Below are 18304 nucleotides of genomic sequence, written 5' to 3' on the forward strand. Positions count from 1 at the left end.
CCGGTTCAGTTCTAGGACCATCCCACCAATCGGCGATAAGGGCCAAGGGTGGGGTTGACCACTCAGGCTCCAGAAAGCGCGGCGGCTCCTCGCCTCCTCCAATCACCGGGCCGAAAGCGGACCGCGGTCGTCGCGGCTGACGGAGCTGGGCTGAGCCAATCGGAAGAAACAGCAGGCGGAGAGAGGCCCGCCCTTGCCTTCCCCCTCAGCCTCCCTTCGGCGCGACGCACTCAAAGACAGTTGGCCGAGAAAGGCGACGGGCGAGGAGGAGCCCCAATGAGCGCTGCTGGGGAGGCGGGCGGAGCGGGAGCCATTCAGGAGGCGAGGAGGCAAGAGAGTGACTAGAGGGAGCCCCGCCTCCCTAGCGAGCGCAGCCAATCAGGCAGAAGGGGGCGGGTCCCTCGAGGCCTCCGCTTTGTGGTGGGTAAGTGGGGGAAAGAAGGCGCTCTTCCACCACCCAACGCACCCCCTGTTGGGGGGGAGGAAGAAGGGCGCTTTCCCTTATAGATATATGTCTGTAGTGCATTGTAGGTTATCTCCCCCTGAGGGTGGGACCTGGGGAGGGGGGGCAACTTGGGGAGGGGGTCACGCAGTGGGGGAGGGGCAAACTGAGGAGCATTTGTGGGGTTCCCCTGCTTTTATTATGAGGGTCACAGAGGCCAAGGCGGGGCAGAAGGAAATAAAGGGGGGTATTCATTATAAGGGGGTCTCCATCATATTTCCAGGCTTCATTGGGGGGGGGGCAGGGGGGTGGAAATGCTGAGGTCAGTTGAGGGGGAGCCACCAATGAGCCTTCGACCTTATGGGAAAGGAGATTATTATATGATTATTGGGGGGGGGGGGTTGGGATCAAATAACGGGGAGAAGTCCCAGGAGTTGGGGTACAGGGTAAGGAGGGTGCAGGAGTGGGGAACACAGACTTGGTTCTCAGTTATGGAGAGTGTGCGCTGCCATCATAGGAATACATCAATGGGCACGCAGTTGACATAGGGAATTTGTGGCCCTCCCAACTTCCATCAAGGGACGCGGGTGGCGCTGTGGGTAAAAGCCTCAGCGCCTAGGGCTTGCCGATCGAAAGGTTGGCGGTTTGAATCCCCGCGGCGGGGTGCGCTCCCGCTGCTCGGTCCCAGCGCCTGCCAACCTAGCAGTTCGAAAGCACCCCCGGGTGCAAGTAGATAAATAGGGACCGCTTACTGGTGGGAAGGTAAACGGCGTTCCGTGTGCTGCGCTGGCTCGCCAGAGCAGCTTTGTCACGCTGGCCACGTGACCCGGAAGTGTCTCCGGACAGCGCTGGCCCCCGGTCTCTTGAGTGAGATGGGCGCACAACCCCAGAGTCTGTCAAGACTGGCCCGTACGGGCAGGGGTACCTTTACCTTTTACAACTTCCATTGGCCCCCCAGTCAGTGTGGTCGGGGGTGCTGGGAGTTGTAGTTCAGTGACATTTGGAGGGCCGTGCTGCTGTGGGTTAAACCACAGAGCCTAGGGCTTGCCAATCAGAAGGTTGGCGCTTCAAATCCCCCCAGCTTCTGCCAACCTAGCAGTTCAAAAGCACGTCAAAGTGCAAGTAGATAAATAGGTACCACTCTGGCGGGAAGTTAAACGGCGTTTCCGTGCGCTGCTCTGGTTCGCCAGAAGCGGCTTAAGTCATGCTGGCCACATGACCCGGAAGCTGTACGCCGGCTCCCTCGGCCAGTAAAGCAAGATGAGCGCCGCAACCCCAGAGTCGGCCACGACTGGACCTAATGGTCAGGGGTCTCTTTACCTTTACCTCTGGTTTAGGGAATTAGAAGGTGCAAACTGAGGTATTTGATGGTGGGGTTGTGGGTTCAGAACGGGGGAAATTGGGAAATTCTGGGTTGGCATTAGTAATCTGGGCAGGGAACTGGTTGGCAGCCGGTGAAATATTTGCAAACAGTGGAGCACAGTAACGGGGGGGGGGGGGGGGGGGCTGTAGAACAGGAGTTGGGGTGGGGGTTGTAGGAGACCTTAAGTCAACATGCCATTGCTTTGCAGCCTCCAGATGAGAAAAGCTGGATGCTTGGGAGATGGAGTTTCAGGCGGCAGAGTTGGCAGTGCACTCTCTCTCTTTTTTTAAAAACTTTTACATCTGGCAGTTCCCATGTTTAGTCTGCAGCCTCTCCAGTTTAGAAGGCTGTTAGGTAGAATGACTAAGAAAAACATCCACCTGAGACCTTGTGGAGTCTTTCCCAGGCAAAACAGGCAACACAGAGCTAGATTGAGATCAGTGTTCCAGCCAGCATAAGGCAGCTTTTAATGTTTATTATTCATTACTATTTACTCAGATTAATATCCTGCATTGCCTAGGGCACATATCATTAATATTTTTAAGCATTCTGAGAGCAGGCAGAAACATTCTAAAATTACAGTCAACAACTGATTTCAAGACTGATCTTACGGTCAGCCCTTAAATGCCACATTCCTCTTGAAAGTCAATAATGAAGGAGGCAGACACACCTCATTGTAGAATCTGAGATAGCTGATCTTGGGTTAGGTGCCCTTTTGGGTACTTTGCTCCCAAGTCATTTAGGGCTAGTACTAACCCCTTGAATGTATTTCTAGAAAAATGTTTTCTGCATAAATAAAGGGAGAAGGGGTCAACGTCCTAAAATCCATTTCTTACAAGTTTCCCCCCCTCTCTCTCGCTCATTCCCCCTCTTCCCCCCTCCCCTGCTGTCTCAAGGAGTCTGGACTATGCTGTTGGTCAACCCCTCATCGTGAAAGAGCTGTCCCAGCATGGAGTTCCCAAACCACAGCAAGAACTTGCTGCAGAGCCTCTGGGAGCAGCAACACGAGGGCTTCCTTTGTGACTGCACGGTCCTCGTGGGCAGCACCCAGTTCCTGGCCCACCGGGCAGTGCTGGCCTCCTGCAGTGCCTTTTTCCACATGTTCTATAAGGAGCGGCTGGACAAGAGAGACTTGGTCTCCATTAACAATGAGATCGTCACAGCGCCCGCCTTCGGGCTGCTGCTGGAATTCATGTACAAAGGCAGCCTCTCCTTCAACGACATGCCGGTGGAAGACATCCTGGCGGCCGCCAGCTACTTGCACATGAACGACATTGTCAAGGTGTGCAAGAAGAAGCTGCAGGCCCGCGCCTTGGCGGAAGCCGACAGCACCAAGAAGGAAGAGGATCCCCTGGGCAGCTCAGAGCTTCTGCCCAGCACCTCCAAGTGCCAACTTCAAACGTCCGGAGCCCAGCCGCTGCCGCCCCCTCAGCCAAGCGAAGCAGGGAAGAGCAAGAAACAGGAGTGGAAAGGTGGAGAGAAAATGGTTTCCGAGGAGCCATTGGCCTCCACTTTGGACATGGCGGACACCACGCAGCCAGGGATGGAAGCTCCTCCTCCTCCTGTGAGGCCTCTTCCACCCCCCGTCATTGACATCTCCCTCTCCAGCCCTAGCAGCTCCACCGAAACCATATCACACAGCTGCTCGCCACCGAGGAACGCAGCTGAGGGTCATGCCGGCCCTTCGGAGAGGTATGGGGAACAACAGACAGGTGGTCTCGGTGTGTTTTGCCAGAAGGAGCCAAGCAGGTCCTCCGTCAAGGTCAAGGTGGAAGCCATCGTGATCTCCGATGAGGAGCCGGACATGATGGATCAACTGGAGGGGCAGAGCGCAGATTTGAGGCTGGAGACAATATTCCAGAGGTCCGCTGTAGAGGCAGGGCCTGCCGGAGGCTGTGGGCGCCACCCCGACAGCTTTGAAGAGCCAGGTGGGATGGAAGAGGTCTCTTCCGAGAGCGGCTTCCTGCCTCAAGAGCACGTCCCGTTCCACATGATCCCTGTGCCTGCCGGACAAAGCTTCTCCAACATGGTGACTCCGCCCTTGCACGAACAGATGTACTTGCAGGACTACGAGTCCCACTCCAACTTTGGCATCTTCACGGAAGACGTCCCCACCTGCAAGACTTGCGGGAAGACCTTCTCGTGCTCCTACACCCTGCGGCGCCACGCCACCGTCCACACGCGGGAACGCCCCTACGAGTGCCGCTACTGCATGCGGAGTTACACGCAGTCCGGAGACCTTTACCGGCACATCCGCAAGGCCCACAACGAGGACCTGGCAGCCAAGCGTTGCAAACAGGATGTTGAGAACCCTTCGTAGGGGGCCTATACCCCCGCCCAGTTTGGGCCATGGGGCAGGTGGTTCATGACCGAGCAGACGGACGGTTCCCAACATGCAAGGACAAAAAACCCATCCCTTTTGTGAAACATTGTGCAGAAGCCAGGAAGCAGAGAGACAGAGCCCTAACTGTCCGAGCCAATGATGTGGGGCTCATCCTATCAGGTTCAACCTTCCCTCCTGGCTTCCAAATCATTTCCCCACCTTGCCCTTGAGAATTTCTTGTTTGTTTTTCCACGAGGTGAATTGTTGGGAAGTTGGGTTTGCACCCGGGTCACCCTTGTGCATCGTTTGGAAGAAGCCGCACCAAACGTAAAATGAACTGGGGAAGGGGTTCGTCCTCCCACTCCAGTATTTATTTATGTACAAACTCGTGGCGGCAGGTTTAATATGAAGTTGGAGCGGTATTTAAGCTTGAGCTCTAGGTATAGCTGCCTAGAGGACATTCTGTTTTGTGGGAGGAAAGGTCTGAAAGGTTCCTGACAGTTGTTGCAAATCAGAATTTCACTTGAGAGGACAGCAGGGGGGATGGGAACAGGCTTCTAGCCCTCCTGGATGCACAGAAAAAGATTGCATAGGGGGAGAAGCGCCCGGGAGGAAGACTATGTTGAAAGGCATGGTTCTGACTCTATCCCATCATGCAGTGCAGGTGGGACTCATTGGGAGAAGTGGGCAGAGTATTCCTTTTCAAAACAGCCCCCCTGCCCCCCTCTTTGTGACACGTTGGATGTCATGACAGTCTAAAACAGTGGAGGCTGATGCGAGGGAAAGTAGGGCACAGTCCCGCCAACCTCATGCCTGACTTTAGCGCGCCCCCATGGCTCTGCCTTCTGCTTACCATCAGACCAGGGGTTGCTCTGTCTGTCATTGGCTCTGGCGCCACCTACTGTTGGTCTCCCTGCCTTCCATCCTACAAGGCAGCCCTGTATCCGGAAGTTTTCCATGTTTGACTTTTTTTGTGTGTGTTTATTATGCTGTAAGCTGCCCAGAGTGGCTGGGGCAACCCCGTCAGGTGGGTGGGGTAGAAGGAATAAATTATATTATAGTCCAGATAGGCACTAGCCCTGTCTAAAGCAGGCAGTGCACAGACCCCCACCAAGCTGCATCCCTGTTTTGACATGCTCCCATTTTGCAGACAAAGATCAACGGCCGAGAGATGGGGGCCTGCCAGGGTCATGCACAGCGCAGGTGAGATTTTAACTTTTCTCACTTCCGAGCCACGTCCGACGCTCTTTCCCGTTTTCAAGCCTGCTCACTTCAGAGCAGCCACTGCCAGCCTCAACCTTCCTCCCAGAACTTGCCAACCCTCCCACTGTGAAATGTGTTTCTCCAACCTGTTTGTTCTTATAAGCAGCTACAAAGCAGCCTCACTGCCAAGGATACCCATTTAACAGTAAAAAAAACCAGGCATCAAGTGCTCCAGTATTCTCTCTTCTGTGATTTTGGGGTGTGGATGGGTGTGGGGGTTTGTGGGTAGGGGGTTTTCTCTCCTCTAAGGCTAGGGATTCCCAAATTGTGGTCTGTGGCATAGCTACAGTGGTGCCTCGCAAGACGAAAAGAATCCGTTCCGCGGTTCTCTTCGTCTAGTGGTTTTTTCGTCTTGCGAAGCAACCCCATTAGCGGCTAAGCAGATTAGCGCTATTAGCGATTTAGCGGCTATTAAAGGCTTAGCGGATAAGCTGTTAAAAGGCTATTAACGGCTTAGCGGCTTTGAAAAAGGGGGGGGAAGCGGGGGGGGGAAATGGCGAGACTCGCAAGACGTTTTTGTCTTGCGAAGCAAGCCCATAGGGAAATTCGTCTTGCGAAGCGCCTCCGCAACGGAAAACCCTTTCGTCTAGCGGGTTTTTCGTCTTGCGAGGCATTCGTCTTGCAGGGCACCACTGTACATTAAATACCAACATTCATTTTAAGTAGTATTTTTATTACTTCTTTAACTTCTTACATTGCATTTTACTGAAGTGCAGTTTGACGTCTACAGGATGCAAACTAATACAGTGTAAGAAATAAAAGACGCAATAACCGTACAATTAAAAATCACACGGTATCTAGATTGACACATTGCCAATGCTACAATAGGCAGAAAAATCATGCAAGGAGTCCACCAAGACTAACCAGCGATTTCCAGTTGGATGGCAGGGAAGGGGGCAAGGGTCAGGACGCAGCTGGGGTTCTGCAGAGCTGATCTTAAGCAAAGAGTCCTTTGCTTTCATCCATCTTCTTGAGATCTCCAAGAGTCTGAATCAGGCTTGACGCAGAATACCTTGATGCCAATTATGTCATTTAGGAAACCGAGGTGCATGGGGAAGAGAAGAGTGCCATCCCCCACAAAAGCAGATTTTGGCAGGCAAAACATGTTTTCAAACTGTATTTTCTACTCAGGAGTGGTAGATTTAACATGCAAGGTACAAAGTAATTGAAGTGTTGAACAAAGTGACATTTCCCCCCGTTACAGTAAACCGTAATTTTACATTTTAAACCCAGTTGTTCCACTGTTCCCTTTTTCAGAAGTCTTAATACTTGCAATTAAATAGAAAAACCAGATCCCCATCACCTCTGCACATGAAACCTTGTGGTTGGGCCATGAAAAAGAAGGCTGCACTGGCCCATCTGCCACAGGAGATCCAAGAGACGATCTCATTCCAGCGGGCAAAACCCTCACCACACAGGCTACCCCTGGAGCCATCATCCCTGGATGTCAAAAGAAAGAGTATCGGAGGCCATCTCCGTTTATGGACTTGGTAATGGGGAGTATGGGAGGGGGAGCAATAATATAACCAGCCACCACCTCCGAATTGAAGGATAGGGAACCAACAACCTTCCTGGTGTTGCTGAACTACATCTCCTGCCATCCTGACCGTTGAGCCAGGCTGATGAGAGTTGGGAGCCCAACATTGGGAAGGTCACTGGTTCATGCCCATCCCTGACCATCAAAGCAGTCTCCTACTGTATCAACCTGGGAGCAGAAGCGAAGGCCGGGAAGGACTTTGACGTAGTGCGTGCTTAGGAAGGCCATGCCTTGGCGATACTAAGAAAGGTGCGGTTTGTGGGGTACCTCTTTCTCAAGGAGGTAGAGATACCGGGGCAACTGCAAGGAGGTGGGGGTGAGTTTCACCTCGGTAGATCAAAACCTACGTTCCAAGAAAACCATCATCTGGTGGGGTGGGGAGAAAGAAGAGGTAGTTGGTGTCCAAAATGCAGGTGATCACATCTCCCAGACAAAATAAACAAGGAACTCGGGATCCAAAGGAAGGCGACCCATTTGCCATCAGCCGAACATCTCCTGAGAGGCATAGGTCATATAGAGGAAGCCATCTTCATCTTTGTACGTCATGTACACTTCAGACATGGTGGAAGACATGCTGACGAGGCTGCGGTTGCCATCGACCAGGAAGTAGAATGCCTGAGTGGACCCGATGCACATTCGGTTGCTGAGGGAGAAAACGGGCACGAGTCAAAACATGGCTTCCAGGTGGCCTAAACAAATTCTGCATCCTTACCTCCCCCAAAACAGTGGAGTCTGGTCCATTAGGGTGCATGGCGCGCTGCCCTGAGTTTGCCCACACCTGCCCAACTTCTGACTTCCAACCAATTGGAAGCTGGCTCCGCCTACGATTGGCTCCAGCCCTGGCTGTCATTGGCTATAGCTCCGCCTCCATGCCTCCCGCCCCACCAGCCCCAGCTGCTACTGCCCCTCCAAGCCTATTTCCCTGTGTGCCAATATAACAATATTTCTCCCCCACTCACACACACCAAGCCAGAGCATTAAAAATCCAATTAACATAGTCGCTGCTTAAATCCAGCCCAACATATGGTTGTAGAAGGATGAACGACCCAGCCAGATGCTTAGTAAGCCTCCCATTTTTACAGGCTGCCCAATCTCCTCGGAGGCTCATTCACCGGATGATTGTGATGAACTGGCCCATGGTGAGGTCTTCGGGAACCAGAAACTTGGTCTTGTCCAAGGCTGGCAACATTTTCTCCTTGGGGTAGCGCTCCAGGATTATCTGCAAAGGAAGAAGAGCCACGTCTGAGATTGATCTTCAATAGCAGACGGCCAGATTCCCCGGGAAGCTTAAGCAAAATGGTTACAAGCGAAGACAGCCGTTTCCAATTTGTCTAAGGACTCAGATAGACCGTCTCTGTACAGGAAGGCTCTACTTGTCACCATTATGGCCAATAGCCACTGGTTTATCAGCCTGCTGCTGATTTACCTGACTCATCTGTTCATTGCTGGACCAGTGTCTTGCCTCGGGAATGGACTGGATGAGAGCCAACAAACTGAGACTCAGTCCAGATAAGGCAGAGGCATTGCTTGTGGGTGGTTCCCTAGACCAGATGTGGGGGGAGATTGATGGGGTGACACTTCCTCTGAAGGAGCAGGTTTGTAGCCTGGGGGTACTCCTGGATCTTTTGCTGTCACTCAAGGCTCAGGTGGCCTCAGTGGCCTGGAGTGCCTTCCATCAGCCTCGGCTGGTGGCCCAGGTATGCCCCTATGTGGACAGGGATAGCCTAACTCATGGGTAGGCAAACTACGGCCCAGGGGCCAGATCCGGCCCAATTGCCTTCTAAATCTGGCCCGCAGACGGTCCAGGAATCAGCGTGTTTTCACATGAGTAGAACGTGTCCTTTTATTTAAAATGCATCTCGGGGTTATTTGTGGGGCATAGGAATTTGTTCCTTTCCCCCCTTCAAAATATAGTCCGGCTCCCCACAAGGTCTGAGGGACAGTGGACCAGCCCCCTGCTGAAAAAGTTTGCTGACCCCTGACTGACTACTGTGGTCTATGCTCTGGTAACCTCAAGGTTAGGTAAAGGTAAAGGGACCCCTGACCATTAGGTCCAGTAGTGACCGACTCTGGGGTTGCGGCGCTCATGTCGCTTTATTGGCTGAGGGAGCCGGCGTACAGCTTCTGGGTCATATGGCCAGCATGACTAAGCCGCTTCTGGCGAACCAGAGCAGCGCACGGAAACAACGTTTACCTTCCCGCCGGAGCGGTACCTATTTATCTACTTCCACTTTGACGTGCTTTTGAACTGCTAGGTTGGCAGGAGCAGGGACCGAACAACGGGAACTCATCCCATCGCTGGGATTCGAACCGCCGACCTTCTGATTGGCAAGTCCTAGGCTCTGTGGTTTAACCCACAGCACCACCCGCGTCACTAACCTCAAGGTTAGATTACTGCAACACATTATACGTAGGGCTGCCTCTGAAGACAATTTGGAAACTTCAGCTGGTGCAGAATTCAGCGGCCAGATTGCTCACTGGAGCAAGATAGTCTGAGCATATTACACCGATCCTGGTCAGACTGTACTGGCTACCAATTATTTTTCGGGCCCAATTCAAAGTGCTGGTTTTGACCTATAAAGCCTTAAACGGCTCAAGACCGCAATACCTCAAGGACCACCTCTTTCCACATGGACCCTGAGATGTCCATATGGATCTTTGGAGGCCCTTCTTTGTGTGCCTCCTCCTCGAAAGGTCCAGAAGGTGGCAACACGAGAACGGGGCCTTCTCTGCAGTGGCCCCCCATCCATGGAAGAAGAAGAAGAAGAAGAAGAAGAGAAGAGATTGGATTTGATATCCCGCCTTTCACTTCCTTTAAGGAGTCTCAAAGCGGCTCACATTCTCCTTTCCCTTCCTCCCCCACAACAAACACTCTGTGAGGTGAGTGGGGCTGAGAGACTTCAAAGAAGTGTGACTGGCCCAAGGTCACCCAGCAGCTGCATGTGGAGGAGCAGAGACGCGAACCCGGTTCCCCAGATTGCAAGACTACTGCTCTTAACCACTATACCACACTGGCTCTCCCCAGGGAAGTTCGCCTGGCACCTTCATTATACATCCTTCGGCGCCAGGCAAAAACGTTCCTTTTTAACCAGGCTTTTAGTTGATCTGATTTACATCTTATGCCCTTTTAAAATGTGTGTGTTTTGGGGGGGGCATTGGGTGGTTGTTTTTAGTATTATGTATTTTGTGGTTTTATATCTTGATTTTAATCTTTGAACAAAATTCAATTAATAATAAATTCAATCAATAATAATAATTTGCAGGGGTGCAACATCTTATTTTAGGAGCATGGATGTGATTTTATTGGTGAGGGTTCTGGGTGGGGGTTTTTTGGTTGCAATATGGGGCTAAATAATAGTTTTAAGATTTCCCGATAACCATCTATTTTTTGGGAAACTGCATCAGCTGGGAGTCAGGAATGTTTCACTTAAGCTCAGTTACCATCCTATAAAGAAGAAAAATATTTGTTGCATGGACAGGAGGATTGAGGGAGGGTTATATATGGAGAAAATAAACAAAATGAGAACTGAATTTCTCTCAGTTACATTGATATATTACTTGACTTAATTGATTTAGCAATGGCAAGCAAGCGTGCAGGCAGCCAAACCACCAATTACAGCCTCTTTGGTCCTCCTGCGCTACTAGGTAAACCATGGTTTGGCTTAGCACTATGTGTGAACCCAAAGTTCATGGTTTGTCTTCCCCGAACAAAATAGTGAACCAAGAACAACAAATCATGATTAGAATTACTGGTTGTTGGGAGCCAAACAAACTACAAGCCTAGGAACACGTAAGGAATCTTAATTATTTTTAAATTAACTAAGCATAAATATAACAACATGATGGGTTGGGTATCAAGCACAGAACCAGGAGCAAAACAGCCCCCGCTTTTACTCTAAATACAGTGCTTTTTTTCTGGGGGTACGCATACCTCTAAACATTTTGTAAATCTTTGTACTTTTGTCCATCTCCTGTATTTATTTTTCCTGATTTGAACAATAAAACGGTGGTTTTCCTGAGTCAAAATGAGAGTACCCCTAAACATTTTTTTAGGGGGGGGAAAGCACTGCCCATAACTGCCTTACTTAATTTCTCTGAACCATGGTTTGTCTAGCATTATACAGAAACAGTCGCTGAACCATAGCCCAGCTTACTTTTAACATGCAAAACAGTCCAGTACGACAAAGCAAGCCCAAATAAACATGCCCCCATACCTATTAACCCAGCAAGATAAGGAGAAGCCTACATACCGGCAGTTTGCCAGGAAACTTCATCCGGATCGTGGCCACTTCACTTTTCCTGGAGGCTAAAGTGGAAAATTACAGAACTGGGTCAATTAAGGCAATAGGGGAAAAACACCTCTCCCTCGGCCTCCCCTCCCAAAATTAGCTCTCCCCAAAGCAGGACAGCCCAAAGTCTAGCCCCCCACCCCAGTTTACCGAATTAATCTCAGCCCCTTGGGCCAGCAGGGGGCGCTAGCAGCCAAACAGGAGCAACTCCGAATCGCGAAATCGAGCGTTTACACGAGAAGGGGGGTGGGGGGAATAAGTGGGGAGAAAGAAAATAAGTCTTACCGAAGGTTTTTCGGTGCTTGAATGGGGGGAAAGAATCCATCTTGGAAGGAACCACACCTTTTTCTTAAAAAGGGAAGGGGGAAAATAAAGCTGGGGCGGGAAGGGGAATTGAAGAAGAATCGTCCCCAGCGATAGCTCTGACTTGACTCCTTTGGAGCCGCTTAAATAGTGCGAGAGTCACGCCTCAAATTTTCCCAATTTGCTTCCAGGATCAGGACCTCCAAGGTCCGGGGAAGGACGTGGAGAGGTGGAGGGTGGGGAGAGCCCACCCTGAGACTCGCCCACATTCAGATTCAGGGGCGGGTCTCCCTAGAGGAAGCGCATTTGGCCACAATGGTGGAGTTGGCCGGCGGAACGCACCGCCACGGGACGCAGTCTTGACTACTCGCGTGGAAGGAAGGAAGGAGTTGGGCATAGTTTGTAGCGGAGGTGTCGCCTACCCATGTCAGCTGGGACAGGTGAGTGCAATTTCCCAACACCGAGGAAGGACTTTTCTGCGTAATAGATGGGTAGGTGTTGGTTTAGGGTTGAGCTGTGTACTCGGGAAATCTCAATTATTCGATGGCATTAGGTCAAGCTGCTTTCTTAAGCTCCCCCTCCTCCAACCATCTGAAATGTTTTTCTGTTTCTTTTTTGTCTTTCTAACTCACCTTTCCACCCAGCAGCTCAAGGTGAGGTATATACTGAGTTAAAGAAAATATTTAAAGAAAATCGTTAAAAAAACAGAAGCCTTTTTATTGTGTATGGTGGGTGAAGAGATACGAAGGGAAGATAAAAACTGTTTATGTATGCAACAACTGCGGCAAGAATTCTTTCAGCCCAAAAATGGACACAAAAAGGAGCACCAAGGAAAGAAGAGTGGCAGATGAAGATGATGGACTTTGCAGAACTGGCAAAGCTGACAGGAAAAATCCGAAACCAGCACGATCAATTATTCCAAAAGGACTGCAGTAAATTTATACGATATCTGAAAGATTATTGTAAGCAATTAACATCACTAGCAGGGTTATCTTAAGACTTGTAAGGAGATGTTTTCTACCTTTCTATATTTTTTTTTAATTTTGAGTTATTTTGTAATGGGTGTAATTAGAATTGGAAAACTTACAAAATGCAATGATATAAAGGTTAATTATGAAAGCCATGAGCTGGAGGGAAGGAAGTTGATAGGCTCTAAAGAGCCAGGGAGGTAAAGTGGATAATAATGATGTGAATGTATATTATTAAATGGAAAATAAATAAAAAGTATTTTAAAAAGGGTGAGGTATATACATTAGGTAGGTTAATGAGAGAGTGAGTCTGGTCCAAAGTCACTTTGTGGCAGAGCGGAGATTTGAATTCTGGTCTCCCAGGCTGCAGTGGTACCTCGGGTTAAGTTCCGGTACTTAATTCGTTCCGGAGGTCCGTTCTTAACCTGAAACTGTTCTTAACCTGAAGCACCACTTTAGCTAATGGGGCCTCCTGCTGCTGCTGCGCCACCAGAGCCCAATTTCTGTTCTTATCCTGAAGCAAAGTTCTTAACCTGAAGCACTGTTTCTGGTTAGCGGAGTCTGTAACCTGAAGCGTATGTAACCAGAGGTACCACTGTACTCTTAACTGCTGCACTGTGCTACCTCTAAGGCCCATTTGCATTACACACTCAAAGTAGCGCCATGCCACTTTAAATAGCATTCCCCCCCAAACAAAAAAAATATGGGAACTGTAGTTCCTCAAGGGTGTTGAGAGTTATTAGGTGACTCCATGTTCCCCTCACAGAGCTACCGTTCTCCCAGGGAACTTTGCGAAGTGCAGTTCATGCCAACCCTGGTGTGTGTCTGTTTTCGTAATTGCCGTTTTCATCATTTCTATTCTAGATCATCACATCAACAAGAAGGGGACGCGGGTGGCGCTATGGTCTAAACCACTGAGCCTAGGGCTTGCTGATCAGAAGGTCGGCGGTTCGAATCCCTGTGACGGGGTGAGCTCCCGTTGCTCGGTCCCTGCTCCTGCCAACCTAGCAGTTCGAAAGCCTGTCAAAGTGCAAGTAGATAAATAGGTACCAGTGGCGTAGCGTGGGTTGTCAGCACCCAGGGCAAGGCAAGTAATTTGCGCCCCCTAACCCGTGGATTTTAGCAGGGTGCAGAGAGCTGCGAGTGCGAACGCGCCCCCCCCAGATGTTGCACCCGGTGCGGCCGGCCCCCCCTGCACCCCCCACGCTACGCCACTGATAGATACCGCTCTGGCGGAAAGGTAAACGGTGTTTCCGTGCGCTGCTCTGGTTCACCAGAACCTTAGTCATGCTCGCCACATGACCCGGAAGCTGTACGCCAATAAAGCGAGATGAGCGCCGCAACCCCAGAGTCGTCCTTGACTGGACCTAACGGTCAGGGGTCCCTTTACCTTTATCAACAAGAAAGAGCCAACAAAAAAAAAGCTAACTACATACTGCGATAACATTAAAATAGGCTGATGACATTACAATAAATTAAAGACTTACAAAGTTATATGTTGTCACTGAATTTATTATTCCAGGACATTGGAGAAGGGGAATCGCTCCATAAACTTAACCAGTTGATTTAAATGTAGGTTGTTTTATTGTAGATTTGCAGTAGGTTATTTGATCACCATCACAATGAACCAGATCTTTTCCATCCATTCACACTCAGTAGGAGGTACGTTGTTTTCCTAATTCTTTACAATCATTACCTTTGCATCCCCATAAGGTTAATTAACACTTCTTGATCACTTTCTGAGATAACATCTTTGAAATAACTTAGTTGGTTCCAAAGGTATATGGCTTCCTAGCATATCCAATATAATACTATGTACCATTTGTTTTCACTTTAATTAATTGGGAGCAATTCCAGAAGTTAGGTATAAAGTCTACTTTAGCTGCACCACAGCTACAGCAACCATGAAATCGAAGCCAAATCCACTGTATATTAAATTACAGTGGTTGTTGTTGTTGTTTAGTCGTTTAGTCGTGTCCGACTCTTCGTGACCCCATGGACCAGAGCACGCCAGGCACCTCTGTCCTCCACTACCTCCCGCAGTTTGGTCAAACTCATAAATTACAGTGGTACCTCAGGTTAAATACTTAATTTGTTTGTGGGGTCCGTTCTTAACCTGAAACCGTTCTTCACCTGAAGCACCACTTTAGCTAATGGGGCCTCCTGCTGCCGCCACGCCGCCGGAGCACGATTTCTGTTCTCATCCTGAGGTAAAGTTCTTAACCAGAGGTATTATTTCTGGGTTAGCAGAGTCTGTAACCTGAAGCATATGTAACCTGAAGCATATGTAACCTAAGGTACCACTGTAAATCTTACAGGGGATCTGCTGATATAAATTTAGATGGGGCATTACCCTAAGCTGGGCTTTTTGTTTAAACATGGGACCCATTTTGTAGTTTATGCTCAGAGGCACAGCTAATATCCTCTATTGCTGAGCCAGATCAATATGGGGAATGAGGTCAGGTCTCAAACCCAGTTCGAGTTAAGCCCTTTTTCCTGGGCCCAAACATGAATGGGGATGATGATTGCCGTCTTTCTCTCTGGTCCTGGGCCTTTTTTATTTTTGTAATTTATTTTATTTCAATACAGTACAAGCCTTCGTTGGCAGTTCCCCTCCAATTTGCAGTTAGAAATTCAGGAATCACGTTGTTGTTGTTCTAGGAACCCCTCTTGTGGGTCAGATGAATGTGTCCTTTGGACAAGAGATGGGAAGGAATTTATACAATCCTAGCTGCTGACTTCACTCTCAGTAAATAGCTCCAGGCTGTTACTATTATTCAGCACAGTCCCATTATTCCTGTGCATGTTCTTGCTTAACAAAGAATTCACAGCCATCGGAGGATACCAGCTTCACATTTAATGCATAAAGCTCCAACTATCTGTATTATCCAGAGAAGGGGGTGGGAGGTGAGAGAATCGCTGCCTTTTTTTTTTACCCTATTTTTGCCCTTTGTTGAAATTTGGGGAAGATGCTTTGTTGAAATTTGGGGAAGAGCCATAGTTTAGTAGTAGAACATCTGTTTTGCATCCAGGAGGTCACAAGCCCAGTCTCCACATAGGGCTGTCTGAAATCCGGGAGAGCTGCTGCCAATCAGTGTAGACCATACCAAGCTAGGTGGGCAGACAGGTACAAGGCAGCTTCTTGTATTCCTTTTTGGGACAGAGCTGTAGCTCAGTCATCAAACATCTGCTTTGCATGCAGAAGATCTCAAGTCGAGTCTCCCATCTCCAGGCAGGACAAGGAGAAACTCCTCTACCTGCTGCTAGACAAAGCGGTGGTGCTGTGTGGGGTACTGCTGCTCCAAAAAAGTGGGGGGGGGGAGCTCTGTGCTAGGGTCATCAGCACCTGTTGTATAACAGGTGAATGCAAAGTGTTGGGGTTTTGAGGTAAAGGCAGCAAAAGCAACTGTGCATCAAGTGAATGTGCTGTATTATTATGTTAGCATTTATTTATTGCAGGCATAGGCAAACTCTGCCCTCCAGATGTTTTGGGACTACAATTCCCATCATCCCTGACCACTGGTCCTGTTAGCTAGGGATGATGGGAGTTGTAGTCCCAAAACAGCTGGAGGGCCAAGTTTGCCTATGCCTGATTTATTGCAATTATTTCCTACTCCCCCCCCCCAAGGTGGCATACATGGTTATTCTGCTCAACCAATCCCTGTAACAACCCTGTGAAGTCGGTTAGGCTTAGAGGCAGTGACTGGCCCAAGGTCACCCAGCGAGCGTCACGGCCCAGTGGGGATTCAAACCCTGGTCTCAGTCTGATACTCTAACCACTACACTACAGTGACGTGGCACAAGCCAGTGGTGGCCACAAGGATCCAGGAATGTGTGGCGACAATAGTCCCAAAGTGCGGGCACAGCAACCAAGCATAGTTTTTAAGTCAAGGGTGCATGCTCCTTTTTTGCTATTATGCTAGGGGGGTTAGTGGCAAGTATGACTTCCACTTGCCACGCTGCCCATGGGTGGGCAGATGGAGTTCTGGTGGAAGGTCTTTTCACTGGCGTGGGCTCCCCTCCACTAAGAGCCCCTGGTTGTCCTATCGTCCATAGCCCAGCAGATCCATCCAAAGTTATACTATGAAATCCATTTTTATTTGCATCACTCTGTGTTGAGTATTACGTGATGGATCATTGAGAAACCGTGCTTCAGTCTTCTCAAATTCTCAACCCTGATTTTGGATTAATATCTTTCCGGCCTCTTCCTTTAAACTTCAAAAACAAGACTTCTCATGTTGGCTCATCACTGAAGCCCATTTCTTTAGTTTCTTGGGTCAGCACGGTCCTCATCTGAGCAGGATGTTGTGTGTTCTCCTGAGCTTAAGCAGACAAAAGCTGGGCTTTGTTTGCTCCTTAGGTTAACAATGGCAGGTTAACAGGTCGGAGGTGAGTACCGGGAACTTCGGATGAAGCTGAATGAGTTGGACGATTCAGGAAAGACAAAAGCAAGGCCTGCTTCACACAGCATGCAGCTAAATGGCGGAATTTTCTCCCTTAGGAGGTAGTGATGGCCACCGACTGAGATGGCTTTAAAAGAGGATTAGACAAATAAATGGAGGCGAAAGCCATCAATGGCTACTAGCCAGGATGGCGATGTTCTTGCTCCACTGTCAGAGGCAAGATGTCTGAATACCAGTTGCTTGGAATCACAAGTGGGGAGAGTGTCTAGCTGGAATGGCAGTTATTGCTTTGGGATGGAAAGAAAAGGCCAAATGGAATATGGAAAAATGGAATGATTATGTTTTTGAATACGTACAATCAGAAATATTCGCACAGATAGTGGCAGAGGATAGATGGGAAAATAAATGCCAAAGAATCACAAATAAATGGGCATTTTACAGGAACTAGATAGAAAGAGGGGAAGCCAACCCTAACATACAAGCTTGAATGAACAGACTGTGTACATGGATAAAAATATGAAGAAGGAAGGCCTGACCGGGGGCGGGGAGGGCTGGAGTGGGGGGGGGGAGTAAACCGGACGGTATTTTGAATTTTGTTATGTAAGCCTTTTTTTCAGAAACCAATATATTAATGTTATGTAGTTAGGCATTGTAGTATGAATGAATTTTGTTCTGTATTCTTTGTTTTATAGAATATATATAATAATGTTATGTTACTAAGCAAATTTAATAAAATAGAGGGGAGAAACAAAAAAAAAAAACAAGTGGGGAGAGTGGTTTTGCACTCGGATCCTGCTTGGACAGGATACTGGACTAAATGGGCCATTGGTCTGATCCTGCTGGGCTCTTCTTATGTTCTTCCAGTAAAAGCATGAGTCAAGCAGTGAAGTCATCTGGTAGGATCACAACAATTTCAGATTATTTTTTTCATTCATTTATGACATTAGCAGGCAATACAACACTCCACTAGCTATTCAGCTAGCCTTTTATTGAAGTCCTTATCTGTACCATGCAATTTTTGCCCCTGGGTTTAGGAATGCGCTACAAGGCCAAGGTTTTATGACTCTCAAACTGTGACTTTGCAGAAATAACTCCTAGCTAAATACAAGTGACAAGTGTGTGTGGGGGGGATAATGAGACTGAATCTAGCTTAAGGGGGAAATAGAAATCTATCACATCTTAATTAAGTATGCAAAGTAATTTTGCAGGAAGAGGCAAGAGGCTGTTTTAAAGGGTCTTACAAGATTTAGGGAATCAAATGTTATTACTTCAATGAGCAACCACCAAAAGCTATGTTTAAAGATCTTATAGCTTTTCTCCTTATAGCAAGTGCAACGAGTTATTGTGAAAAACTGGAAATCTCATTCAACAAACCTTTTTCATCAAGAGACAGCATTGATGGAGAAACTGACA

The 18304-nt window shown here is 48.8% G+C and overlaps 2 protein-coding genes across 3 annotated transcripts; one reads left to right on the top strand and one right to left on the bottom strand.

Moving 5' to 3' along the window:
- The first annotated feature begins 270 nt into the window (after nucleotides 1-270).
- On the top strand, nucleotides 271-5557 carry ZBTB3 (zinc finger and BTB domain containing 3). Of its 2 annotated transcripts, none has more exons than XM_028709721.2 (2): nucleotides 271-424; nucleotides 2702-5557. In XM_028709721.2, the coding sequence occupies exon 2, from the start codon at nucleotides 2755-2757 to the stop codon at nucleotides 4123-4125; it is 1371 nt and encodes a 456-aa protein (XP_028565554.2). In that variant the 5' UTR covers nucleotides 271-424; nucleotides 2702-2754; the 3' UTR covers nucleotides 4126-5557. The 2 variants fall into 2 exon arrangements, with proteins under 2 accessions (XP_028565554.2, XP_028565555.2); XM_028709722.2 differs by having other exon boundaries at nucleotides 271-420.
- Nucleotides 5558-6493: 936 nt separating this feature from the next.
- On the bottom strand, nucleotides 6494-12088 carry LOC114586927 (microtubule-associated protein 1 light chain 3 gamma-like). The gene is made up of 4 exons (XM_028710791.2): nucleotides 11503-12088; nucleotides 11179-11234; nucleotides 8041-8147; nucleotides 6494-7571 (listed from the first exon to the last, which is right to left on the bottom strand). The coding sequence occupies exons 1-4, from the start codon at nucleotides 11540-11542 to the stop codon at nucleotides 7409-7411; spliced, it is 366 nt and encodes a 121-aa protein (XP_028566624.2). The 5' UTR covers nucleotides 11543-12088; the 3' UTR covers nucleotides 6494-7408.
- Nucleotides 12089-18304: the final 6216 nt, after the last annotated feature.

This window comes from Podarcis muralis, chromosome 16, assembly GCF_964188315.1.
Source record: "Podarcis muralis chromosome 16, rPodMur119.hap1.1, whole genome shotgun sequence".
Taxonomy (NCBI): domain Eukaryota; kingdom Metazoa; phylum Chordata; class Lepidosauria; order Squamata; family Lacertidae; genus Podarcis; species Podarcis muralis.